Raw genomic sequence first — 27,307 nt, 5'->3', positions numbered from 1 at the left:
TGTTTGATTGCCACAGGCTCTCTCTCTATGTATTCCTGAGTGTTCTGGAACTCTCCATGTAGACTAGTCTGGCCTGGAACTCACAGAGACCCACCTTCCTCTGTCTCCTGAGAGCTGGGGTTAGAGGTGTGTGCCACCATCCCTGGCTCCTGGTGACCCATTGTAAGAAAGCACTTCCTGATGGTTTTTCCCATCAAAACTCAGAAACAGGGGCTGGAGATATGGATCAGGGGTTAAGAGCACTTCCTGCTTTTCCAGATAATGGGAATTTGGTTTCCAGCACCCATGTTGGTGGCTCTATGAGTTCAAGGCCAGACTGATCTACATAGTAAGTTCTAGGCCAGCCATATTGAGGCCCTGTCTCAAAAATAATAAACAAATAAACAAAAAATTGAAAAAGGTAGGCATAGAGACTCTGTGGTGGAAACATTCAAGTGTTTTCTAATAAGGGATATGCCATATGAGAGATGGCATTGTTATGATTGTTCTGTCTCTTTAAGAGACAAGCCACACCCATGCCCTGCAGCCCCCTCTCTTTCTTTCTCTCTCTCTCCCTTGCCATCTTGGCTCTCTCTCTGTTCCCTTCTCTTCCCCTTCTCTGTCTCTCTCTCTCCTTTCTCTTTCTCTCCCTCACCCCCTTCTCCCCTTTTCTCTCCCCCCTCCATAACCCACCTAATAAATATTTAATTCTATTTTGTACGATGTCCTTGTCTGTGTGCCTCCCACCCTCCGCCTGCTCACACAGCTCGCCGGGCCTTGCTGGGGACCAGCCCGCCCACACATGGCTGGGAACCAGCCACCTTGGTTTGTGGACCTCCCGCCACCAGGACCCCGCAGCAAGCTGCTATGACCCACAGCAAAACCATAACAGGCATTACATTGGCATTAAATGTATTTCATTGGACAGAAGAGGATGCACCTTCAAGGTCTGTGAGAAAAGGGTGACATGATTTATACTTGCATACATTAGAAAACTGATACCTTGTAAAAGACCCACATGTATACCTGGAGAAAGCAAAGAGCTTGGCTGCAAAGGCCATGCCCACCCCTGTCACTTCATGGCACTTTCTAGTCACCCAAGATGTGAGGAGGTAAGAGGCCAGAAAGGCTTTCTTATACACAGCTCTTGGGGTCCCCGCTTCATGGACATGAGGATGGAGCAGCCACTGAACAAACCCACGGAGACAATCCTCTCTATGAAAGAATAAGTGGTGTGGCCAATCAGGAAAGGAGCTAAAAGTCCACTGTCCCAAAAACTATTCTGAAAAATTAGCTGGATCTTGTGGAGGCATTCTCTCAGTTAAGGTTTCCTCTTCTCCAATGACCTTAGCTTGTGTCAAGTTGATCGAAGACATCGTATGTCTTCCTCCATCTCTCTTCACATTGCTTAGTGAGGCGGTGTCTCTGATGAACTCAGAGCGCATTGATTGCAGCTGGTCTAGCTGACCAGCCCAACTTTATACAAGATCTACGGATCTGGACTCCATTCCTCATGCTCGCTCAGCATCGCTTTCCCCTCTCAGCCAACTCTTCAGCCCTTCGGGAATTCTCTGTGGTCTATGGTGCAGTCAGTGACAAGGCAGCACCGTGGAATGCTGGGCAGCATCCCTTCTCCTTGGTGACATGCTCAGCCAAGCAGAGGCAAGACTGTGGGATAAGAAGAGTTAAGCAGAAGTGCTCCTTATCTCCTGAACTAAACTTCCCGGAACTAGCCACACTGAAGTTATTGATGCTGATTCAAATTTCTGCAATCGTTAGATGCGCAAAGCCAAAAATGATCTTGCACTACCTTTAGCCTCCTTTAATCACCTCTCTGTTTAACCTAATATCCATATCGTGACTATGAGATGAATCCTTTGGCAACGTACAGATCCCCCCCCCCAGCTTCCACCCACCACATGTGGCGAGAACACCATCAGGTAGCATCTGAGGCCAACAGTAGCTAATTCCCTGATGTCAGGTAACCTGCCCACCTGATGCCTGCATCAGACTATCTTAAAGAGGGCCTTGGTTCATGACATTCTTTTGTTAGCATAAAAACTTAACAGAAGTACCACCATGTTGGCGCAAGGTTTGTAGACAACCTGAATCTGCATTCTGGGGAGGGATTAATCTTAGGGTTCAGGAAAACAAACAACAACAAAGCCTTCCTTTTTGAAGGGAGGGCTGACTGTCTGCATGGACACTAGTTGCAGCTGCGAGTGGAGCCCTATTCCTCTACCCCTTGAGGATCTCAGTGAAGCCCCAAGCCTTTTTAGTCACCCCCCCACACACACACCCTTTTAAATGTTGCTACAGTATCTACAAACTGTTCTTAAGTGGCCCCAGTTCCTTAAACACCTATTTCCTGCCAAGACTGATAAAACCCAAGGCCTAGGTCTCAGGTGAGTTGGAAGATCTGTCTTTCTAGGCTGGGGGTGCTCTGGCTGGGTGTTATCTCAAGTTAGCCCATAAAGCTGTCCTTACAATCTTTTTTCAGATAAGGTCACTGCCTTCAGCGACTCAGTTACTTACCTTGCCAAGCCATTAAATGACTTCAGGTTGGGTAGTCTGATCCCATAGGCTCGGGTCCAGCATGGGGAAAGTCTAGCAGTCTAACCAGGTAAGGAAGGTTCAAGGCTCAGTTTCTGAGAATAATCATTTTAAAGTATCCTGGGGGTACTTTTGCAAAACTATTGTTATGGGAACAGTGAGTGATCTTTTCAAATCTCTATTTGTACCTATATTTCAACATCATCTTGGAAAACATAACCATTACTATTGGTTAGTTTTTCTGCATACAGGCCACAGTATCCCATAAAAAGTACGGAGTTTCGCACCTCGATTGCCAGAGCTCACAAGCAGGACGAAGGGTTCCCTCGTTATCACTGACTCCAGAGGCTGAGAGCCTGTATTCATCACACAGGATTATCATTTTTCACGGTGTGAGGAAGATGCCAACTATAAGCCTGGAGCCCGTAGGTCGCAGCTGCTGGGACGAGCCACTGAGCATCTCCGTGCGCGACCTGGCCCCCGAGCAGCCCGTCACGCTGCGCACCGCCCTGCGAGACGAGACAGGCAAGCTGTTCCGCGCCCACGCGCGCTACCGCGCCGACCCCCACGGCGAACTGGACCTGGCGCGCGCGCCCGCGCTGGGCGGCAGCTTCGCGGGGCTCGAGCCCATGGGGCTGCTCTGGGCCATGGAGCCCGATCGGCCTTTCTGGCGCCTGATCAAGCGCGACGTGCAGACGCCCTTCGTGCTGGAGCTGGAGGTGCTGGACGGCCACGAGCCCGACGGCGGGCGGCAGCTGGCGCGGGCGGTGCACGAGCGTCACTTCATGGCTCCCGGGGTGCGGCGCGTGCCCGTGCGCGAGGGCCGTGTGCGCGCCACGCTCTTCCTGCCTCCAGGTGAGCAGTCCTCCCCGCCTGGAGCCCGGGATGCTTCAGAGGTGCATTGTCTGGATGCCTTCTTTCCGCACTCTCCACGGGGCCCTTAGAGATCAGTGGCCCCTGGAAAAGCCTTTCTGACTTGGCTCTCTGGCTGGGGTGAGTTCTGAACTGAAGGTCACTTCAGGAGCAGCATCTCAAGTTATTTTAGGCAAGCAGAGACCCATGAACTGGAAATCCTCTCTGTGATAATAAGACCCGCGGGTGGTTGAGCACCGGTTCACGTTTGGCACTGGCTGCTCTGGAACAGTCTTTCAGACAAGCTTGGCCAGCTCAAGCACTGGCGAACTTTCTAACTTGCAGAACTCGAGTTCTACTCGAGTCTGGAATCTGAAAGCGTGAATGTGCAAGGCCATGGAGCTTTGTTTCTTGGGTGATGCTGAGGTAACTCTTTCCTAGAGTGAAAAAGCCACAGTTTTGAGAGGGACTTCAGTTCAGGGACTCACAGAGAGCTGCCCAAGGGGATTTGGTCAATTGTTTCTCATCCCTCTGAAATGTGGACAGAGATGGCAGGTCTGAGGATAAGGACATGGCACTCCCTATACAACAGTTAACACTTAGTTTTGCAAGTTCGAGTGGCTTGGAAGTGATGTTGAAAACAGAGAAAGTGCTTCCTTAGGTAAAATCTTTACATATTTAAGTAGTAATGAGCAAAAATTCAAGAACTCAAAGTTTTCTATAATAAAAGGTCTCTTTCATGGGAGGTTATTATCAGTGGCCCCATGGCCAATTGTGTTTCCGTCCCAATCAGAACTCTGGTTTTAAAGTTCAGATTTTCCTGAGGACCACGGGATGCTTCCTTCTGAGGTTCACCACCGTTGTAAAAATCCCTCTTCTACCTCTGTATACTTCTGACAGCTTGTCATCGTTAGGCTGTCCTCATTGTCCCCATTGCCTGACAGTCCCCTGCGATTGCCCACCATCCCTGTCATACTGGATTCTGACCTTGTTTTGTGAACCCATATCTGTGTCTGTGAACCACGACAAGCCACCGAGTAGAGCTCCACTTTGGAAAACTGCCAGAATGCCCTTTGATTGTGGCAGTTCCACCTCCAGGGTACTGTGTGGCTCAAATCATTGAGTGTGTTTGTGGCATCTAAGAAAACAGCTCAGGCCAGGCGGTGGTGGCGCACCCCTTTAATGTCTGTACTCCGGGGGCAGAGGCAGGCGGACCTCTGTGAGTTTGAGTCCAGCCTGGTCTACAAGAGCTTCTTTGAGCGAGGCCCCAAAGCTACAGAGAAACCCTGTCTTGAAAAAACAAAAAATAAAATAAAAATATATCAAGATATTTGGAAACTAAATCTGCAAAGAAGGGTTGTTTTGTTTTTCTTTCTAAGGAAATGGACCCTTTCCTGGGATCATAGACCTTTTCGGAGTTGAAGGTGGCCTTCTGGAGTATCGAGCAAGTCTGCTGGCTGGGAAGGGCTTTGCTGTCATGGCTCTGGCTTATTATAAGTACGATGACCTCCCCAAGAGCATACGCACTATCCACCTGGAGTACTTTGAGGAAGCCGTGAACTATCTGCTCAGTCACCCTCAGGTTTGCTGTTAGAGTATTTCAATTTAAAATGTGGGGTCCTAAATGTCTCCTTGAGTCAAAGATGGATTTGCAACCCAGTAGCTTGAACCTTTATAACAAGCAATATTTAGTCTTGTCCAAATCCAAAATGTATTTCACTGGCATGATCTCAGGGGACATGAAAAAGTTGGTACAAAGAAGTTTGTACCATCTCTCATAGGGTGACCCGTCATCTCAGATGGCCGAGGGGAGAGGGTACCGCCAGGAATGTCCATTTCCCACTGAAACTGAGGTAGTCAAGACAAATCATGAGTGTTTATCACCTTAGCCACGTCATGGTCTTACGCCTGTGATTCCGTGTCCAGCCTCCAGGGGTGTTATGAGCATTAAATGACTCGTACTTGAGAAGCTCTGGGAATATGCTGGTAAGTTTATATCCATCCAGTCGGCAACGACTAGGGAGTGTAGACACAGTGCGGACAGGCAGAGGAGACAAGGCCATGTCTGCACATGAACACGGACAGCATGGAGACAGGAATGGAGAGCTAGGGAAATGGTAAAGTAACTGCGAAAGTCCGTGACTGTGAAGTCGCAGAACAGATAGGGAATGGTTGTAATGAAATAAAGGGGACAAGCCTCATTCTGAAGACTCAAACATTATCTGCTGTTAATGTCTAGATCGGTCTAGCAATTGTGGCGTTGTAGACGTGTCAGTACCCATCACTACTTAGGAGCCAGAACATAAATACAAAGAGAAATTAATACGGGTCCAGAAGCTTCCAAAGCACCTTATGTTGAGTCTGTTTTGTTCATATACACCTGAATATGATTTTATACACACAAAAATACCAGGCAAAGAACAAAACAGCTATTTAATAATCGCAAACAAGGCATGACCTCTGACTTCTCACTGGAGTAGCATGTAGACTCTGAGTTTCCCAGATGCCCAATGACCCTACCAAAGTCAGGATGGTAAAGTCACACTCGGGCTCAGGGCCACTGTCCTACCTTTATGTGGGCTCAGTCTCCTTCTTTTCTGTCTGTGTCTTTCTCAGGTAAAAGGTCCAGGAATTGGGCTGCTTGGGATTTCCAAAGGGGGTGAACTTGGCCTTGCTATGGCCTCCTTCCTGAAGGGCATCAAGGCTGCTGTCTTCATCAATGGCTCTGTGGCCGCTGTTGGGAACACCATATACTACAAGGATGAGACTATCCCTCCTTTGACTCTTCTGAGAGATCGAGTCAAAGTGTCCAAAGATGGCCTCTTGGATATTGTGGAAGGGCTTCAAAGCCCTTTGGTAGAGACGAAGAGCTTGATCCCTGTGGAAAGGTCTGACGCCACCTTCCTGTTCCTTGTGGGTCAGGATGACCACAACTGGAAGAGTGAGTTCTATGCCAATGAGATCTCCAAACGCTTACAGGCCCATGGGAAGGAGAAGCCCCAGATCATCTTATACCCAGAAGCGGGGCACTATATTGAGCCCCCTTACTTCCCCCTGTACAAGGCTGGCATGCACGTCGTAGTGGGTTCTAATACCATCTTCGGAGGGGAGTCTAAGCCTCATGCCATGGCCCAGGTGGATGCGTGGCAGCAACTCCAGACTTTCTTCCACAAACACTTGGGTGCTGAAGAGAGGACGATCCCAGCAAAACTGTGATTTTTATTCAACATCTCTAAGGCAGGTCTCTCCTGGGAATAGCCTCCACTCTACGTGTGTGTGTGTGTGTGTGTGTGTGTGTGTGTGTGTGTGTGTGTTTATAGTCTACATAAAGGTAGAGGTCTCCCCTCAATTTTTTTTTTTTATCTACAGGTCTTAACAGTCTGGGAAGGGAGTGATTGTGCAGAAAACGTAAGGTCTGGCAAAAGCTGATCTCTTGCCTTGGCTCAGTCTGCAGGTGACGAAGCTATCGCTTTGAAAGAAAGGCTGTGTCACCGTTGCAGTCCTGGAGTTCAGCAGTCATTTGCTAAATTGCTGATTAAAAAATAATGATTACCTACTGTTTAAACAAGCATCAAGAGGGGCTGGAAAGATGGCTCAGCAGTAAAGAGCACATACTGCTCTTCTAGGACCTAAGTTTGGTTCCCAGCGCCCGAACCAAGCAGCTCACAACTGACTGTAACTCTAGCTCCAAGAGACCCAGAGCTCTCTTCTGATCTCCTTGAGGACCTGAGTACCTGTACACACACACACACACACACACAAATAAAAAGACATGGTTTTGAAAGCATAAACAACTATCGTAGTCTGTGTTGGCTCTATCGTGTGGACCCCACTGACTGTAGATTCATACATGCGGACCTTTCCATGTCGTCACCTCTGCACAGTACTCCACAATTACTAAGACAGCATTCATGCTGTAGTGCACACTCTACGTAATCTACAAGTAGATTAAGTTATGTGTATGTCATTGGAAAGTGCTATTCTGTATGAGACATGTTAGCCACTGCAGACTTGGCATCTCTAGTGATCCCAACAATTCCTTATGAATACCTGTGGATAACTCTCACATCAAATGTGTTCTGATATCAGATGTGTGTTTCTTCTTTTAGGATGTAAATACTGCTGTGGTCCTGCCGCAGCCTGGGCTCACATCCTGAGACGGGGAAGGGGCATCGTCACAAAGAAATCAAATGTCCAACTACCAAGTTTCACACAAGTGCCGGCCCTGAACGCTCACGCTATCTTTATTTATAGTTAAAAAACAAAACAAAACATGTTTTCCCACCCTCCATGATTCACCTCCAGGAAAACATCCAAAGAAGTTTTCCATCTTTTACATCAAAATAACTTGTAAGCCAGAAAATAATGCTCAGCATTTTGTTAGCTTGGCCAAATATTGAGCCAGACACATCTTGTCCTTACAAAGCTAAAAGGCGATAGGTTCACATAAAAGGACACACGCACACATTTTCAGGGCTACAGTATCATTCAAAGCTTAACCAAGCATATTTACAGAGATAGGGCTGCTTTGCCATTAGCTGCTTGCATCCAGTAGCTTGTCTTTCTCTGACTGTTCCCTTGGCCTACAAAAGGGTCCTGCATGCCTAAGCCTCTCTATAAGGAACCTGAGAAGCATCAGTTCCCAAGAATTTTGGGAGAAAATGTTGGAGTAAAGAAATGGGTTTCCAGGACTGATCACATCTGTCCTATGGATGGCTGTTAAAGTGAAACTATAAACCTCAAGAGAGTCAGTAATATTAGAGAGAAAAGGGTGTGCGGTCTGGAGGGACCCAGCAGTACTGGGCGGTGTCCCAGGGTCTTGTCTTGAAGAAACCCATTGAACAGGCGTTTGTTCATATGCTGATCCAAACCCAGACCACACAGCTCCCAACAGAGTACTGCCTTAGCTATTAACTATTAAGAAACTAAAATAATTAAAGGAAATTCACTTTACATCTTTTCTTTCTTTTGGATAAATGAGGATCTTTTTTCCGAGAAACAGATTTTTTTCTGAGAAAGGGTTCCTGTTTATACACTGAACACTTAAATTTTGTTGCTTCCAATTTCATAAAGTATTATTTAGCTTAATTACACTAGTTATTTTAACAATGATAAATATGTTTATGATAATGATATCACTAGATATAAATGGTTCCCGTATAATAAGCAATTCTTGATCCCTTGTATTCACGATTCTCCTGTTTCAGTCTCTGCAGTGCTGGGATTATTGGCCTGTGCCACCATGTCTACCTTCTCTAGTTCCGTTCCTGCCCAAAACCAACAAATTTTTCTTTATGTGTATGTGTGTGTCTGGTACCCTCAGAGGCCAGAATAGAACATCAGATACCCTGGAACAGGAGTTACAGGTAAGCTGTCTGTAGACGCTGGGAAGTGAATCTAGGTCCTCAGCAAGAGCTCTTAACTACTTAGCCACCTCTCCAGCGCCACCTAGTGTGAACGTCTGCACCATGCGCCTCTGGAGACAAGGAAATGGCATTGGAGCTTTCGCAACTAGAGCTACCGCATAGGTCCTGGGAATCAAACCGGGGTCCCCTGAAAGAGCAGCCGATGCTCTTAACCTTGATCCACCTCTCCAACCCTGGTCATCTTTGGTTTTGTTTGATTGCCACAGGCTCTCTCTCTATGTATTCCTGAGTGTTCTGGAACTCTCCATGTAGACTAGTCTGGCCTGGAACTCACAGAGACCCACCTTCCTCTGTCTCCTGAGAGCTGGGGTTAGAGGTGTGTGCCACCATCCCTGGCTCCTGGTGACCCATTGTAAGAAAGCACTTCCTGATGGTTTTTCCCATCAAAACTCAGAAACAGGGGCTGGAGATATGGATCAGGGGTTAAGAGCACTTCCTGCTTTTCCAGATAATGGGAATTTGGTTTCCAGCACCCATGTTGGTGGCTCTATGAGTTCAAGGCCAGACTGATCTACATAGTAAGTTCTAGGCCAGCCATATTGAGGCCCTGTCTCAAAAATAATAAACAAATAAACAAAAAATTGAAAAAGGTAGGCATAGAGACTCTGTGGTGGAAACATTCAAGTGTTTTCTAATAAGGGATATGCCATATGAGAGATGGCATTGTTATGATTGTTCTGTCTCTTTAAGAGACAAGCCACACCCATGCCCTGCAGCCCCCTCTCTTTCTTTCTCTCTCTCTCCCTTGCCATCTTGGCTCTCTCTCTGTTCCCTTCTCTTCCCCTTCTCTGTCTCTCTCTCTCCTTTCTCTTTCTCTCCCTCACCCCCTTCTCCCCTTTTCTCTCCCCCCTCCATAACCCACCTAATAAATATTTAATTCTATTTTGTACGATGTCCTTGTCTGTGTGCCTCCCACCCTCCGCCTGCTCACACAGCTCGCCGGGCCTTGCTGGGGACCAGCCCGCCCACACATGGCTGGGAACCAGCCACCTTGGTTTGTGGACCTCCCGCCACCAGGACCCCGCAGCAAGCTGCTATGACCCACAGCAAAACCATAACAGGCATTACATTGGCATTAAATGTATTTCATTGGACAGAAGAGGATGCACCTTCAAGGTCTGTGAGAAAAGGGTGACATGATTTATACTTGCATACATTAGAAAACTGATACCTTGTAAAAGACCCACATGTATACCTGGAGAAAGCAAAGAGCTTGGCTGCAAAGGCCATGCCCACCCCTGTCACTTCATGGCACTTTCTAGTCACCCAAGATGTGAGGAGGTAAGAGGCCAGAAAGGCTTTCTTATACACAGCTCTTGGGGTCCCCGCTTCATGGACATGAGGATGGAGCAGCCACTGAACAAACCCACGGAGACAATCCTCTCTATGAAAGAATAAGTGGTGTGGCCAATCAGGAAAGGAGCTAAAAGTCCACTGTCCCAAAAACTATTCTGAAAAATTAGCTGGATCTTGTGGAGGCATTCTCTCAGTTAAGGTTTCCTCTTCTCCAATGACCTTAGCTTGTGTCAAGTTGATCGAAGACATCGTATGTCTTCCTCCATCTCTCTTCACATTGCTTAGTGAGGCGGTGTCTCTGATGAACTCAGAGCGCATTGATTGCAGCTGGTCTAGCTGACCAGCCCAACTTTATACAAGATCTACGGATCTGGACTCCATTCCTCATGCTCGCTCAGCATCGCTTTCCCCTCTCAGCCAACTCTTCAGCCCTTCGGGAATTCTCTGTGGTCTATGGTGCAGTCAGTGACAAGGCAGCACCGTGGAATGCTGGGCAGCATCCCTTCTCCTTGGTGACATGCTCAGCCAAGCAGAGGCAAGACTGTGGGATAAGAAGAGTTAAGCAGAAGTGCTCCTTATCTCCTGAACTAAACTTCCCGGAACTAGCCACACTGAAGTTATTGATGCTGATTCAAATTTCTGCAATCGTTAGATGCGCAAAGCCAAAAATGATCTTGCACTACCTTTAGCCTCCTTTAATCACCTCTCTGTTTAACCTAATATCCATATCGTGACTATGAGATGAATCCTTTGGCAACGTACAGACCCCCCCCCCCCAGCTTCCACCCACCACATGTGGCGAGAACACCATCAGGTAGCATCTGAGGCCAACAGTAGCTAATTCCCTGATGTCAGGTAACCTGCCCACCTGATGCCTGCATCAGACTATCTTAAAGAGGGCCTTGGTTCATGACATTCTTTTGTTAGCATAAAAACTTAACAGAAGTACCACCATGTTGGCGCAAGGTTTGTAGACAACCTGAATCTGCATTCTGGGGAGGGATTAATCTTAGGGTTCAGGAAAACAAACAACAACAAAGCCTTCCTTTTTGAAGGGAGGGCTGACTGTCTGCATGGACACTAGTTGCAGCTGCGAGTGGAGCCCTATTCCTCTACCCCTTGAGGATCTCAGTGAAGCCCCAAGCCTTTTTAGTCACCCCCCCCACACACACACACCCTTTTAAATGTTGCTACAGTATCTACAAACTGTTCTTAAGTGGCCCCAGTTCCTTAAACACCTATTTCCTGCCAAGACTGATAAAACCCAAGGCCTAGGTCTCAGGTGAGTTGGAAGATCTGTCTTTCTAGGCTGGGGGCGCTCTGGCTGGGTGTTATCTCAAGTTAGCCCATAAAGCTGTCCTTACAATCTTTTTTCAGATAAGGTCACTGCCTTCAGCGACTCAGTTACTTACCTTGCCAAGCCATTAAATGACTTCAGGTTGGGTAGTCTGATCCCATAGGCTCGGGTCCAGCATGGGGAAAGTCTAGCAGTCTAACCAGGTAAGGAAGGTTCAAGGCTCAGTTTCTGAGAATAATCATTTTAAAGTATCCTGGGGGTACTTTTGCAAAACTATTGTTATGGGAACAGTGAGTGATCTTTTCAAATCTCTATTTGTACCTGTATTTCAACATCATCTTGGAAAACATAACCATTACTATTGGTTAGTTTTTCTGCATACAGGCCACAGTATCCCATAAAAAGTACGGAGTTTCGCACCTCGATTGCCAGAGCTCACAAGCAGGACGAAGGGTTCCCTCGTTATCACTGACTCCAGAGGCTGAGAGCCTGTATTCATCACACAGGATTATCATTTTTCACGGTGTGAGGAAGATGCCAACTATAAGCCTGGAGCCCGTAGGTCGCAGCTGCTGGGACGAGCCACTGAGCATCTCCGTGCGCGACCTGGCCCCCGAGCAGCCCGTCACGCTGCGCACCGCCCTGCGAGACGAGACAGGCAAGCTGTTCCGCGCCCACGCGCGCTACCGCGCCGACCCCCACGGCGAACTGGACCTGGCGCGCGCGCCCGCGCTGGGCGGCAGCTTCGCGGGGCTCGAGCCCATGGGGCTGCTCTGGGCCATGGAGCCCGATCGGCCTTTCTGGCGCCTGATCAAGCGCGACGTGCAGACGCCCTTCGTGCTGGAGCTGGAGGTGCTGGACGGCCACGAGCCCGACGGCGGGCGGCAGCTGGCGCGGGCGGTGCACGAGCGTCACTTCATGGCTCCCGGGGTGCGGCGCGTGCCCGTGCGCGAGGGCCGTGTGCGCGCCACGCTCTTCCTGCCTCCAGGTGAGCAGTCCTCCCCGCCTGGAGCCCGGGATGCTTCAGAGGTGCATTGTCTGGATGCCTTCTTTCCGCACTCTCCACGGGGCCCTTAGAGATCAGTGGCCCCTGGAAAAGCCTTTCTGACTTGGCTCTCTGGCTGGGGTGAGTTCTGAACTGAAGGTCACTTCAGGAGCAGCATCTCAAGTTATTTTAGGCAAGCAGAGACCCATGAACTGGAAATCCTCTCTGTGATAATAAGACCCGCGGGTGGTTGAGCACCGGTTCACGTTTGGCACTGGCTGCTCTGGAACAGTCTTTCAGACAAGCTTGGCCAGCTCAAGCACTGGCGAACTTTCTAACTTGCAGAACTCGAGTTCTACTCGAGTCTGGAATCTGAAAGCGTGAATGTGCAAGGCCATGGAGCTTTGTTTCTTGGGTGATGCTGAGGTAACTCTTTCCTAGAGTGAAAAAGCCACAGTTTTGAGAGGGACTTCAGTTCAGGGACTCACAGAGAGCTGCCCAAGGGGATTTGGTCAATTGTTTCTCATCCCTCTGAAATGTGGACAGAGATGGCAGGTCTGAGGATAAGGACATGGCACTCCCTATACAACAGTTAACACTTAGTTTTGCAAGTTCGAGTGGCTTGGAAGTGATGTTGAAAACAGAGAAAGTGCTTCCTTAGGTAAAATCTTTACATATTTAAGTAGTAATGAGCAAAAATTCAAGAACTCAAAGTTTTCTATAATAAAAGGTCTCTTTCATGGGAGGTTATTATCAGTGGCCCCATGGCCAATTGTGTTTCCGTCCCAATCAGAACTCTGGTTTTAAAGTTCAGATTTTCCTGAGGACCACGGGATGCTTCCTTCTGAGGTTCACCACCGTTGTAAAAATCCCTCTTCTACCTCTGTATACTTCTGACAGCTTGTCATCGTTAGGCTGTCCTCATTGTCCCCATTGCCTGACAGTCCCCTGCGATTGCCCACCATCCCTGTCATACTGGATTCTGACCTTGTTTTGTGAACCCATATCTGTGTCTGTGAACCACGACAAGCCACCGAGTAGAGCTCCACTTTGGAAAACTGCCAGAATGCCCTTTGATTGTGGCAGTTCCACCTCCAGGGTACTGTGTGGCTCAAATCATTGAGTGTGTTTGTGGCATCTAAGAAAACAGCTCAGGCCAGGCGGTGGTGGCGCACCCCTTTAATGTCTGTACTCCGGGGGCAGAGGCAGGCGGACCTCTGTGAGTTTGAGTCCAGCCTGGTCTACAAGAGCTTCTTTGAGCGAGGCCCCAAAGCTACAGAGAAACCCTGTCTTGAAAAAACAAAAAATAAAATAAAAATATATCAAGATATTTGGAAACTAAATCTGCAAAGAAGGGTTGTTTTGTTTTTCTTTCTAAGGAAATGGACCCTTTCCTGGGATCATAGACCTTTTCGGAGTTGAAGGTGGCCTTCTGGAGTATCGAGCAAGTCTGCTGGCTGGGAAGGGCTTTGCTGTCATGGCTCTGGCTTATTATAAGTACGATGACCTCCCCAAGAGCATACGCACTATCCACCTGGAGTACTTTGAGGAAGCCGTGAACTACCTGCTCAGTCACCCTCAGGTTTGCTGTTAGAGTATTTCAATTTAAAATGTGGGGTCCTAAATGTCTCCTTGAGTCAAAGATGGATTTGCAACCCAGTAGCTTGAACCTTTATAACAAGCAATATTTAGTCTTGTCCAAATCCAAAGTGTATTTCACTGGCATGATCTCAGGGGACCATCTCTCATAGGGTGACCCGTCATCTCAGATGGCCGAGGGGAGAGGGTACCGCCAGGAATGTCCATATCCCACTGAAACTGAGGTAGTCAAGACAAATCATGAGTGTTTATCACCTTAGCCACGTCATGGTCTTATGCCTGTGATTTCGTGTCCAGCCTCCAGGGGTGTTATGAGCATTAAATGACTCGTACTTGAGAAGCTCTGGGAATATGCTGGTAAGTTTATATCCATCCAGTCGGCAACGACTAGGGAGTGTAGACACAGTGCGGACAGGCAGAGGAGACAAGGCCATGTCTGCACATGAACACGGACAGCATGGAGACAGGAATGGAGAGCTAGGGAAATGGTAAAGTAACTGCGAAAGTCCGTGACTGTGAAGTCGCAGAACAGATAGGGAATGGTTGTAATGAAATAAAGGGGACAAGCCTCATTCTGAAGACTCAAACATTATCTGCTGTTAATGTCTAGATCGGTCTAGCAATTGTGGCGTTGTAGACGTGTCAGTACCCATCACTACTTAGGAGCCAGAACATAAATACAAAGAGAAATTAATACGGGTCCAGAAGCTTCCAAAGCACCTTATGTTGATTCTGTTTTGTTCATATACACCTGAATATGATTTTATACACACAAAAATACCAGGCAAAGAACAAAACAGCTATTTAATAATCGCAAACAAGGCATGACATCTGACTTCTCACTGGAGTAGCATGTAGACTCTGAGTTTCCCAGATGCCCAATGACCCTACCAAAGTCAGGATGGTAAAGTCACACTCGGGCTCAGGGCCACTGTCCTACCTTTATGTGGGCTCAGTCTCCTTCTTTTCTGTCTGTGTCTTTCTCAGGTAAAAGGTCCAGGAATTGGGCTGCTTGGGATTTCCAAAGGGGGTGAACTTGGCCTTGCTATGGCCTCCTTCCTGAAGGGCATCAAGGCTGCTGTCTTCATCAATGGCTCTGTGGTCGCTGTTGGAAACACCATATACTACAAGGATGAGACTATCCCTCCTTTGACTCTTCTGAGAGATCGAGTCAAAGTGTCCAAAGATGGCCTCTTGGATATTGTGGAAGGGCTTCAAAGCCCTTTGGTAGAGACGAAGAGCTTGATCCCTGTGGAAAGGTCTGACGCCACCTTCCTGTTCCTTGTGGGTCAGGATGACCACAACTGGAAGAGTGAGTTCTATGCCAATGAGATCTCCAAACGCTTACAGGCCCATGGGAAGGAGAAGCCCCAGATCATCTTATACCCAGAAGCGGGGCACTATATTGAGCCCCCTTACTTCCCCCTGTACAAGGCTGGCATGCACGTCGTAGTGGGTTCTAATACCATCTTCGGAGGGGAGTCTAAGCCTCATGCCATGGCCCAGGTGGATGCGTGGCAGCAACTCCAGACTTTCTTCCACAAACACTTGGGTGCTGAAGAGAGGACGATCCCAGCAAAACTGTGATTTTTATTCAACATCTCTAAGGCAGGTCTCTCCTGGGAATAGCCTCCACTCTACGTGTGTGTGTGTGTGTGTGTGTGTGTGTGTGTGTTTATAGTCTACATAAAGGTAGAGGTCTCCCCTCAATTTTTTTTTTTATCTACAGGTCTTAACAGTCTGGGAAGGGAGTGATTGTGCAGAAAACGTAAGGTCTGGCAAAAGCTGATCTCTTGCCTTGGCTCAGTCTGCAGGTGACGAAGCTATAGCTCTGAAAGAAAGGCTGTGTCACCGTTGCAGTCCTGGAGTTCAGCAGTCATTTGCTAAATAGCTGATTAAAAAATAATGATTACCTACTGTTTAAACAAGCATCAAGAGGGGCTGGAAAGATGGCTCAGCAGTAAAGAGCACATACTGCTCTTCTAGGACCTAAGTTTGGTTCCCAGCGCCCGAACCAAGCAGCTCACAACTGACTGTAACTCTAGCTCCAAGAGACCCAGAGCTCTCTTCTGATCTCCTTGAGGACCTGAGTACCTGTACACACACACACACACACACACACACACACACACACAAATAAAAAGACATGGTTTTGAAAGCATAAACAACTATCGTAGTCTGTGTTGGCTCTATCGTGTGGACCCCACTGACTGTAGATTCATACATGCGGACCTTTCCATGTCGTCACCTCTGCACAGTACTCCACAATTACTAAGACAGCATTCATGCTGTAGTGCACACTCTACGTAATCTACAAGTAGATTAAGTTATGTGTATGTCATTGGAAAGTGCTATTCTGTATGAGACATGTTAGCCACTGCAGACTTGGCATCTCTAGTGATCCCAACAATTCCTTATGAATACCTGTGGATAACTCTCACATCAAATGTGTTCTGATATCAGATGTGTGTTTCTTCTTTTAGGATGTAAATACTGCTGTGGTCCTGCCGCAGCCTGGGCTCACATCCTGAGACGGGGAAGGGGCATCGTCACAAAGAAATCAAATGTCCAACTACCAAGTTTCACACAAGTGCCGGCCCTGAACGCTCACGCTATCTTTATTTATAGTTAAAAAACAAAACAAAACATGTTTTCCCACCCTCCATGATTCACCTCCAGGAAAACATCCAAAGAAGTTTTCCATCTTTTACATCAAAATAACTTGTAAGCCAGAAAACAATGCTCAGCATTTTGTTAGCTTGGCCAAATATTGAGCCAGACACATCTTGTCCTTACAAAGCTAAAAGGCGATAGGTTCACATAAAAGGACACACGCACACATTTTCAGGGCTACAGTATCATTCAAAGCTTAACCAAGCATATTTACAGAGATAGGGCTGCTTTGCCATTAGCTGCTTGCATCCAGTAGCTTGTCTTTCTCTGACTGTTCCCTTGGCCTACAAAAGGGTCCTGCATGCCTAAGCCTCTCTATAAGGAACCTGAGAAGCATCAGTTCCCAAGAATTTTGGGAGAAAATGTTGGAGTAAAGAAATGGGTTTCCAGGACTGATCACATCTGTCCTATGGATGGCTGTTAAAGTGAAACTATAAACCTCAAGAGAGTCAGTAATATTAGAGAGAAAAGGGTGTGCGGTCTGGAGGGACCCAGCAGTACTGGGCGGTGTCCCAGGGTCTTGTCTTGAAGAAACCCATTGAACAGGCGTTTGTTCATATGCTGATCCAAACCCAGACCACACAGCTCCCAACAGAGTACTGCCTTAGCTATTAACTATTAAGAAACTAAAATAATTAAAGGAAATTCACTTTACATCTTTTCTTTCTTTTGGATAAATGAGGATCTTTTTTCCGAGAAACAGATTTTTTTCTGAGAAAGGGTTCCTGTTTATACACTGAACACTTAAATTTTGTTGCTTCCAATTTCATAAAGTATTATTTAGCTTAATTACACTAGTTATTTTAACAATGATAAATATGTTTATGATAATGATATCACTAGATATAAATAGTTCCCATATAATAAGCAATTCTTGAGCCCTTGTATTCACGATTCTCCTATTTCAGTCTCTGGAGTGCTGGGATTATTGGCCTGTGCCACCATGTCTACCTTCTCTAGTTCCGTTCCTGCCCAAAACCAACAAATTTTTCTTTATGTGTATGTGTATGTGTGTGTCTGGTACCCTCAGAGGCCAGAATAGAACATCAGATACCTTGGAACAGGAGTTACAGGTAAGCTGTCTGTAGACGCTGGGAAGTGAATCTAGGTCCTCAGCAAGAGCTCTTAACGACTTAGCCACCTCTCCAGCGCCACCTAGTGTACTTTTTTTTTGGTTTTTCGAGACAGGGTTCCTAGTGTACTTTTTAATTAATTACTTTTTTTTTAATGTATGAGTGTTGTGCCTGCATGAACGTCTGCACCATGCGCCTCTGGAGACAAGGAAATGGCATTGGAGCTTTCGCAACTAGAGCTACCGCATAGGTCCTGGGAATCAAACCGAGGTCCCCTGAAAGAGCAGCCGATGCTCTTAACCTTGATCCACCTCTCCAACCCTGGTCATCTTTGGTTTTGTTTGATTGCCACAGGCTCTCTCTCTATGTATTCCTGAGTGTTCTGGAACTCTCTATGTAGACTAGTCTGGCCTGGAACTCACAGAGACCCACCTTCCTCTGTCTCCTGAGAGCTGGGGTTAGAGGTGTGTGCCACCATCCCTGGCTCCTGGTGACCCATTGTAAGAAAGCAGTTCCTGATGGTTTTTCCCATCAAAACTCAGAAACAGGGGCTGGAGATATGGATCAGGGGTTAAGAGCACTTCCTGCTTTTCCAGATAATGGGAATTTGGTTTCCAGCACCCGTGTTGGTGGCTCTATGAGTTCAAGGCCAGACTGATCTACATAGTGAGTTCTAGGCCAGCCATATTGAGGCCCTGTCTCAAAAATAATAAACAAATAAACAAAAAATTGGAAAAGGTAGGTTTAGAGACTGTGTGGTGAGAACATTCAAGTGTGTTCTAATAAGGAATATGCCATATGAGAGATGGCATTGTTATGATTGTTCTGTCTCTTTAAGAGACAAGCCACACCCATGCCCTGCAGCCCCCTCTCTTTCTTTCTCTCTCTCTCCCTTGCCATCTTGGCTCTCTCTCTGTTCCCTTCTCTTCCCCTTCTCTGTCTCTCTCTCTCCTTTCTCTTTCTCTCTCTCACCCCCTTCTCCCCTTTTCTCTCCCCCCTCCATAACCCACCTAATAAATATTTAATTCTATTTTGTACGATGTCCTTGTCTGTGTGCCTCCCACCTGCCGCCTGCTCACACAGCTCGCCGGGGCTTGCTGGGGACCAGCCCGCCCACACATGGCTGGGGACCAGCCACCTTGGTTTGTGGACCTCCCGCCACCAGGACCCCGCAGCAAGCTGCCATGACCCACAGCAAAACCATAACAGGCATTACATTGGCATTAAATGTATTTCATTGGACTGAAGAGGATGCACCTTCAAGGTCTGTGAGAAAAGGGTGACATGATTTATACTTGCATACATTAGAAAACTGATACCTTGTAAAAGACCCACATGTATACCTGGAGAAAGCAAAGAGCTCGGCTGCAAAGGCCATGCCCACCCCTGTCACTTCATGGCACTTTCTAGTCACCCAAGATGTGAGGAGGTAAGAGGCCAGAAAGGCTTTCTTATGCACAGCTCTTGGGGTCCCAGCTTCATGGACATGAGGATGGAGCAGCCACTGAACAAACCCATGGAGACAATCCTCTCTATGAAAGAATAAGTGGTGTGGCCAATCAGGAAAGGAGCTAAAAGTCCACTGTCCCAAAAACTATTCTGAAAAATTAGCTGGATCTTGTGGAGGCATTCTCTCAGTTAAGGTTTCCTCTTCTCCAATGACCTTAGTTTGTGTCAAGTTGATCGAAGACATCGTATGTCTTCCTCCATCTCTCTTCACATTGCTTAGTGAGGCGGTGTCTCTGATGAACTCAGAGCGCATTGATTGCAGCTGGTCTAGCTGACTAGCCCAACTTTATACAAGATCTAAGGATCTGGACTCCATTCCTCATGCTCGCTCAGCATTGCTTTCCCCTCTCAGCCAACTCTTCAGCCCCTCGGGAATTCTCTGTGGTCTATGGTGCAGTCAGTGACAAGGCAGCACCGTGGAGATGCTGGGCAGCATCCCTTCTCCTTGCTGACATGCTCAGCCAAGCAGAGGCAAGACTGTGGGATAAGAAGAGTTAAGCAGAAGTACTCCTTATCTCCTGAACTAAACTTCCCGGAACTAGCCACACTGAAGTTATTGATGCTGATTCAAACTTCTGCAATTGATAGTAACCAAGCCATGTAAAAGAATGTATATTAAAAGATATGGCTTCATGTAAGTTATATGAACTACTTAGGAACAAGTCTAGCTAAGGCTAAGCATTTAAAATGAATGGGAAATCTCTGTGTGGTTTTTTGGGAGCTGGCAGGTGGGACAGAGAAAGACTAGTTACACTGTGGGACTTAGCATTCAGTCTAATCTCACCACTAGAGATTTGAAGAGACCTAATCACCCTTCAAAACCAGGATGGTACAGAGAGTCAGGCTCAGGGCCACCCTCCATCCCTAGGTTGGCACCACTAACTGCCGTACCCTCTAGATGCACTTCTTCCCTTTCTTTTCTCTGTCTCCTTCTTAGGTCAAGGGACCAGGAATTGGCCTGCTGGGGATTTCCAAAGGGGCTGACCTCTGCCTCTCCATGGCCTCTTTCCTGAAAGGCATTACAGCGGCTGTCATAATCAATGGCTCTATGGCCAATGCTGTTGGAACATTGCACTACAAGGATGAGACCCTGCCCCCTTTGAGTATGAATCTAAATCGGATCAGGGAGACCAATGATGGCCTTAGAGATATTTTGGAAGCCCTAAATTGCCCTTTAGAAGGCCCTGACCAGAAGAGCATCATCCTTGTGGAAAGGTCTGACACCACCTTCCTGTTCCTTGTGGGTCAGGATGACCACAATTTGAAGAGCAAGTTCTTTGACAACGAGATTTCCAAACGCTTACAGGCCCATGGGAAGGGGAAGTCCCAGATCATCTGCTACCCAGAAACGGGGCACCATATTTAGCCCCCTTACTTCCCTTGGTTCAAGGCTTCCTTACATGTCACTTTTAACATGCCTGTCATCTTTGGCGGGGAGCCCAGGGCCCATGCCATGGTCCAGGTGAATGCATGGCAGAAACTCCAGAGTTTCTTCTATAAACATTTGGGTTCTGAAGAGAGTACAATCCCAGCAAAACTGTGATTTTCTATGAGTAGTGAGTTTTCTGATTTTGATCCCTCCTGAGAATGGCTGCTTCTGTTAGGATGTGCGTGTATTTTTTGTCTCCTTTTAATAAAGTCTTGAGTTTCCCCACCCCCCAAAGATTTTATGGACTGTGTCCTCATTGGTTTGAGGTCACAGAGGTTCCTACCTTATTATGGCACTGAAGATTGAGCCCAGGGCTTACCCATGGTAGGCTAGCCACTGAGCTATCCCTCTCTACCTTAGAGAGTAGCAATTAACTTACTTTTAATTTTTTTTTTCTAGACAGGGTTTCTCCGTAGCTTTTGGTTCCTGTCCTGGAACTAGCTCTTGTAGACCAGGTTGACCTTGAACTCACAGAGATCTGCCTGTCTCTGCCTCCCGATTGCTGGGATTAAAGGCATGTGCCACCACCGCCCGGCTTTACTTTTAATTTTTATATATAATATATTGATCATGTTTTCTCTTCCTGCAACTCCTTGCAGAGTCTCCCCCCAATTCTGTTCTCTCTCTCTCTCTCTCTCTCTCTCAAAACAAATCAAAAATTGCAAAAACTAAAAATCAAAACAAGCACACAAATGAAGAGTAAGAGAAAATATGCCAAAACTAAACAAAATACACACACACACACACACATACACGAAACAAACAGAAAACCATGGGGTTCATTTGTGTTAGCCAACTATGCATGGGACCTGCCCTGGAGTGTAGTTGATTTACACAATGACACTCCATTTGAGAAAATGATTTCTGCTTGTCAGTGCATGTCAATCCTAAATAACTTCTTGACTAGGAGTTGGACTCCATGTCTGCTTTCCCCTCTCATGGCTATGATCCCATCTGGCTTGACCCTGTGCAGGTCTTGTTCTTGCTGCCACAGTCTCTGAGAGTTCATACACATATCATATTGTATGAACATATATGTAGCGAGGAGGCCTAACTTAACATCAGTGCAGCCAAGACAGGCTGTGGAATAACAATACTGAAACTAAACCTCACACTTACAATGACCAGGAAAACCACAGGACTGTACCCTATGGTGGACCAGTCAGAAATGAGACATTAAGAATAGCTTACCTAACTTTTAGGTAGGTAGCCAGTTTCCTTACAACAAAGCCAGTACCAATCCCTGATTGAAAAGACTTCTGCTGCCTCACTCTTACCCAATCAGGAATTCAACCCCTCTTGAATTGAGAATTTCTCTACCCACCCCCCATCCTTTACTCCTTAACCGCCCCCCTCCCCCAGCCATAGCTGAGCTCAGTGCCCTCCCTGATCCAACCGCTGTGTTGGAAGGGATGGAGAGTCCCAACTGGAGCTTGCAGTAAAGGCTCTTCGCTTTGCATACAAACTCGGACTCCTGGTGGTCTTTCGGGGGCTCCTGCTGCGGGCATAACATGTAGCAGTCCTGCCACATCTGGAGAACACTGTTTCCTTGCAGTCATCTAACACATCTGGCATGTACAATGTTTTTCTTTTAAATGTTTTTTGAGACAGGGTTTCTCTGTGTAGACCCGGCTAGCCTCAGACTCACAGAGATCCAGCTGCCTCTTGAGTGCTGGGAATCAAGGTGTGCACCCCACAGCCTGACTGTCTCTTGCAATCTTTCTGCCTCCTCTTCTCTAAAGACCCTGAGCCCCGATGGGAGGGTTTTGGTGGAGACGTCCTTTTTAGGGCTGAGTGCTCCAAAGTCTCTCACTCTGCACATTGTTCCCTTCTGGGGTCCTGTGTTAGTTCCCATCTACTGACGAAGGCCAAGTGAGGCGCTACTGCTGTATGGCATTGGGAACCTTTTATTGCCATTTTCCTTTAGCAGAGCAATAGTGTTAGGTCTTCTCCCAGGGAGGGCCACAATTTTTAAGAAACTTAAGTGGTTGAAGAGTGTTTACCACTAGAATGGACCCTCAAAATGGGACAGGCTAAAGTCTCACGCAATGACCAACCTTATTCAGAGCATTGGACAGTTTATACTCTGGGGTTAAGAGGAGTCACGCGAGGAAAGTGTGACAGGGGCAAGCCACAGTGGCACAGAGATGCTTTTCCGAAGAGGCATAGAAAGAAATGGCAATAGCTGCTTGTGATGAGCAGTCTGAGGTCAACTCACTCCTGTCTGTTTTACCTGGGAGGACACAAAAGCACATTTCAAGAACAAGTCGGTGTTTTTGAGGAAACTGAGATCACAAGACTCATGGGGGCTTTTGTGGAGTTTTCTCACAAGCCCCCAGAATTCCCCTCACATGACTCCATTCTTGGGCTGTGTTCCAACAGAAGAGGTGTATCTCCTACCTGGCACGGCATCCCACTTACAGCACTTCAGTTCTGTAGGAAAATTGAGTAATATGGACTGGCAGTGCCTGCTGCACGATACAGTTCAATAACTATTCGATAAATGACTGCTAAGCAATGAATCTTGCTGGGCATGCTGGCACACGCTTTTAATCCCAGCACTTAGGAGACAGAGACAGATGGATCTCTGAGTTTGAGCCAGCCTGATCTACAAAGCAAGTCCCATGACAGCCAGGGCCACACAGAGAAACCCTGTCTCAAAAAACTACAGAAAGAGAGAGAGGGAGGGAGGGTGGAGGCAGGGAGGAAGAAAACTTTACCTACCTTGCAGGACACCATATGCAGTGACCCTTCAAGTCTGTGGTTCCCTGTTTCAGATTCTAACAACTGTGGGTTGAACAACACTATCTCCACTGATCATAACGGGGCTTTTCAGGTCATCATTCCTAAAACCTTATGCTGTAGTTTAGAGCTCTTTCAGTTTCTTGTTATGCTTAGGATCATAGCACTCTGGATGTGATTTTTTTTTCTGTGTATGAGTACTTGTTTGTGCACCAGATCTGTGTCCGTTGCCCACAGAGGCCAGAAGACAACATCAGATTCCCTGGGACTGGAGTTAGAGACAGTTGTGATCCACTAAGGCAATGCTAGGAACCAAACCTGGGTGTTCTCTGTGAGAATAGCTAGTACTCTTAACTGCTTAGCCAACTCTCGAGCACCTGAATGCAATTCTAAAGTATGAAAGAATATGTTTATATATTGTTGGGAGACTCCACTCCAGTCTCACTCCTCCCATTCCAGACCCCGTCCCTCAGAATACATGCCAAGTGTCAGCTCCTCCCCCCGGAACTGCTCGAGACACACCTACAAGGTAGTTAAGTCCTGGTTGCTAGACCTGCCAGGTGATTTTCTCTCCTGACTTTCTGAGAGTCGCCCAGGAGTTGCTTGCTCTGTTTATTAAACCTGGATTTATTAATTTGGTTTGATTTGACTTATTGCATCAGCAGAGGAACTGGGGATACTTATCCGATACTTATCATATATTATAGAAGAATATATCATATTTTATATGCAAATACCACACAATTTTATATGAGGTCCTTGAGCCACTGTAGGTTTTGAGTTCATGGATATAGTAGACAGAAATGATATCAAAAACATCGCATCACATTTCAGTTTCTTTTTTAGATTGGTGATATACCAATTACGAGTTAGAGACTAGACTGCGGTGTTGGCACACGCCTTTAATCCCAGCCATCAGGAGGCAAAGGCAGGTGGAGCTCTGTAAGTTTGAAGCCAGCCTGGTCTACAAAAGCTCCTAGTTCCAGAACAGCTAGGGCTGTTACACAGAGAAACCCTGTCTTGAACCCCCCACCCCCCAAAAAAAGAAAAGAGAAAGAAAGAAAAGAAGAAAGGAAGGAAGGTAGGAAGACAGACAGGAAGGAAGGAAGGAAGGAAGGAAGGAAGGAAGGAAGGAAGGAAGGAAGGAAGGAAGGAAGGAAGGAAGGAAAAGTCAGGTTAGACTCTAACAAATTGGTGAGGTAGGTCAGTGTGTCAGGCATGGACTGTCAAGCCTGATGACCTGAGTATGACTGAATTCTGCAAACTGACCTCTGATCTTTGTAGTACGAATAATAAAAACCCACTGACAGATATTGGGGTTCAACCTGAAGATCAGAAAAGCAAAGTAGGCAGTCCCTGGCTCTTACCTCTGCCTCAGACTGAAAATGGGCAAGCTCCTGTCCCCACTAATCCTGAAGACTCCATACCTCAGACTCCGCATTTCACTCAGCTTCTGTCTCTTCTGCCTTATAATCCTCTCTCCAGCCAGCCATATCGCTCCTGTCTCCACCTCCATAGTGCTGGGATTAAAGATGTGGGATTCCAAGTGCGGGGATCCCCTTTGTGTGAGCTCTATTTCTCTTTTAGACGGATTAAATCTCATGTACCCGAGGTTGGCCTTGAACTCACAGAGATGCTCCTGCCACTGTCCCCGAGTCTTGGGATAAAGGTGTGTGCCACCACTCCCTGGTCTGTATGGCTGCTTTGCCCTCTGATCTTCAGGCAAGCTTTAATTATTAAAATACAAATAATACACCACTTGAGATCTCCACATGTGCACAGTGAAATACACAGATGCACACAGGCACACAAATAAGTGTGAAAACATTCGAAGTGTTTTCCTAATAAATATATGTTCACTTGCTTGTTATAGCAATTGTATAGGGGTTCTTCTAGCAAAGAAACTGTACTACATATAGCTATTGTTTCAAAAGTTGAGAAAGCATTATCTAGATTGAAACTATAGAAATTGTTTTAACCATGGCAATCATAAGGTTATATAGTAATAAGATCCTTTTTTTATATATAGTTCTTCAATACCTAGGTGTTTCTTAAGTCTTCAATTGTATTTCAAATAAATACCTTAATTTATTACTCTTAGGGTCTGGCTTCTTAATTTCTTTTTTTAAAAGAAATATTATTGGCTGGAGAGATGGCTTAGTGGTTAAGAGTTAAGTACTGTTCTAGCAGAGGACCCACGTTCTGTTCCTAGCATACATACAAACTGGTTCCCAGTCCCTTATAACTCTAGTTGTTAAGTGCTGCAACACCTCTGTCTTCAGCAGACACTAACACCACATATATATACCTGCTCATACATACACATAATTAAAAATCTTAAGAATTAAAAAATCAGTATGTAACAGGCACACACACACACACACACACACACACACTGTTAAAACTCAAGAACCGAGGGTTTGTTACAATTGCTCAAGGGCTCAAGACCAATTGACTCATGGGAAATTGGCAAAGCAGTTACCTATATGGGCCAGACTCAAGAGGGATGGCCACGCTTTCCTTCGGAATGGAAGTATGAGTATTTATGAACAATTGATCACTGATCATTGCGGACAGGTCAGGTTCTACAGCTTCCTCGCATCCCCATGTTCGTAGTCTGAGACTGTTCCCCTTCGGAGGCCTCCTACAGAGACTAGCTAAGCCCTCCCCTTCTGTTGTACCTAACAAACACTCTGGTCCTAGTTTCCGGGTTAGCGGTAGCATTGGAGAACCCCGCCTCATCCCAGAGTCATTGTGAGTCTGTCGTGGTGATGAGCATTATGTTTAGAGGGTAGCTGGTCGTGCTGGAAAGGCTTCTAAAAGCAAAATTGTTCTTAGCTTGTTAGCCATGAGGAAGTTTCCCCTATCTTGACCGTACTTGCCCAAGATGGCTGACTTCCTAGTACAGTTGTACTGTTCTCAAAACTGTTAGTTGTTCTCACCAAAGCCAGCTGGACTGTGACTGAAAAAGCATGGGATAAAACCGGACTCTCTGAACATGGCGGACAATGAGAGCTGACGAGGGGCCAAGGACAATGGCACGGGGTTTTGATCCTACTTCAGGTTCTGGCTTTGTGGGAGCCTAGACAGTTTGGATGTTCAACTTCCTAGATCCGGATGGAGGGAGGAGGACCTTGGACTTTCCACAGGGCAGGGAACCCTGACTGCTCCTGGGACTGGAGAGGGAGGAGAAGAGGAGTGGGGAGAGGGGGAGAGGGGCGGGAGGAGGGGGAGGGAAATGGGAGGCAGGGAGGAGGTGGAAAATATTTTTTTCAATAAAGAAAAAAACTGTTAGTTGTTATAAAATATCTCACTGCCTCTGCTATTCTTGCAAGGTAATGGGTCACAAGATTAAACAGGCTAACTGCTAAGTTGTTTTTGTCTGAAATGCTTGCTTGCTTGGATGGCTGAGGCATCTGCTAGTTGTTCGTTACAAAATAAATCCTTGCCTCTACCCAGACAGGATATGAATTAATTTGACTCCCCAAAATTATAACTTTGTGGGGTTTGCCCTTATAATTTTTGGACTAACAGTAGCTGAGACCTTACCTAGAGAACTCTCTCTGGTTTGGTCCTGGCCAGTTTCAGGACTCCCCTGTGGTGCCTGAGAAATCTAACATGGTTCCAGGGACCCCTTAAGGGCTGTTGAGCTTTACCCTGAAATGCCTGTGGGACCCTGGTGTAGGAGGTCCTTCTGTTTATGTGTTGCTTTCATTGGTTTTTTTTTTTTTGTTTTGTTTTGTTTTTTTTTTTGGTTTTTTCAAGATAGGGTTTCTCTGTGGCTTTGGAGTCTGTCCTGGAACTAGCTCTTGTAGACCAGGCTGGTCTCGAACTCACAGAGATCCTCCTGCCTCTGCCTCCCAAGTGCTGGGATTAAAGGCGTGTGCCACCACC

At 46.7% G+C, this 27,307-nt stretch overlaps 2 protein-coding genes across 2 annotated transcripts; both read left to right on the top strand.

Moving 5' to 3' along the window:
- The first annotated feature begins 2,058 nt into the window (after window positions 1-2,058).
- Window positions 2,059-6,600, top strand: LOC130882255 (acyl-coenzyme A thioesterase 1-like). Its single transcript, XM_057782166.1, has 5 exons — window positions 2,059-2,071; window positions 2,480-2,540; window positions 2,906-3,387; window positions 4,764-4,966; window positions 6,001-6,600. Exons 1-5 carry the CDS (start codon window positions 2,059-2,061, stop codon window positions 6,598-6,600), a joined length of 1,359 nt encoding a protein of 452 aa, XP_057638149.1.
- A 5,337-nt stretch (window positions 6,601-11,937) lies between these two features.
- Window positions 11,938-15,574, top strand: LOC130882254 (acyl-coenzyme A thioesterase 1-like). The gene is made up of 3 exons (XM_057782165.1): window positions 11,938-12,391; window positions 13,768-13,970; window positions 14,975-15,574. Exons 1-3 carry the CDS (start codon window positions 11,938-11,940, stop codon window positions 15,572-15,574), a joined length of 1,257 nt encoding a protein of 418 aa, XP_057638148.1.
- The last annotated feature ends 11,733 nt before the right edge of the window (window positions 15,575-27,307 follow it).

The sequence above is a fragment of the Chionomys nivalis genome, chromosome 10 (genome assembly GCF_950005125.1).
Source record: "Chionomys nivalis chromosome 10, mChiNiv1.1, whole genome shotgun sequence".
Taxonomy (NCBI): domain Eukaryota; kingdom Metazoa; phylum Chordata; class Mammalia; order Rodentia; family Cricetidae; genus Chionomys; species Chionomys nivalis.
This window is presented reverse-complemented; position numbering and strand designations above follow the sequence as displayed.

Excerpts from the sequence above, each read along its gene's own strand:
- LOC130882254 (XM_057782165.1), top strand. The coding sequence starts at position 11,938 with ATGCCAACTATAAGCCTGGAGCCCGTAGGTCGCAGCTGCTGGGACGAG. Across the intron at positions 12,392-13,767 it reads CACGCTCTTCCTGCCTCCAG|GAAATGGACCCTTTCCTGGG; the intron begins GTGAGCAGTCCT and ends TTTCTTTCTAAG. Across the intron at positions 13,971-14,974 it reads ACCTGCTCAGTCACCCTCAG|GTAAAAGGTCCAGGAATTGG; the intron begins GTTTGCTGTTAG and ends TGTCTTTCTCAG.
- LOC130882255 (XM_057782166.1), top strand. Across the intron at positions 3,388-4,763 it reads CACGCTCTTCCTGCCTCCAG|GAAATGGACCCTTTCCTGGG; the intron begins GTGAGCAGTCCT and ends TTTCTTTCTAAG. Across the intron at positions 4,967-6,000 it reads ATCTGCTCAGTCACCCTCAG|GTAAAAGGTCCAGGAATTGG; the intron begins GTTTGCTGTTAG and ends TGTCTTTCTCAG.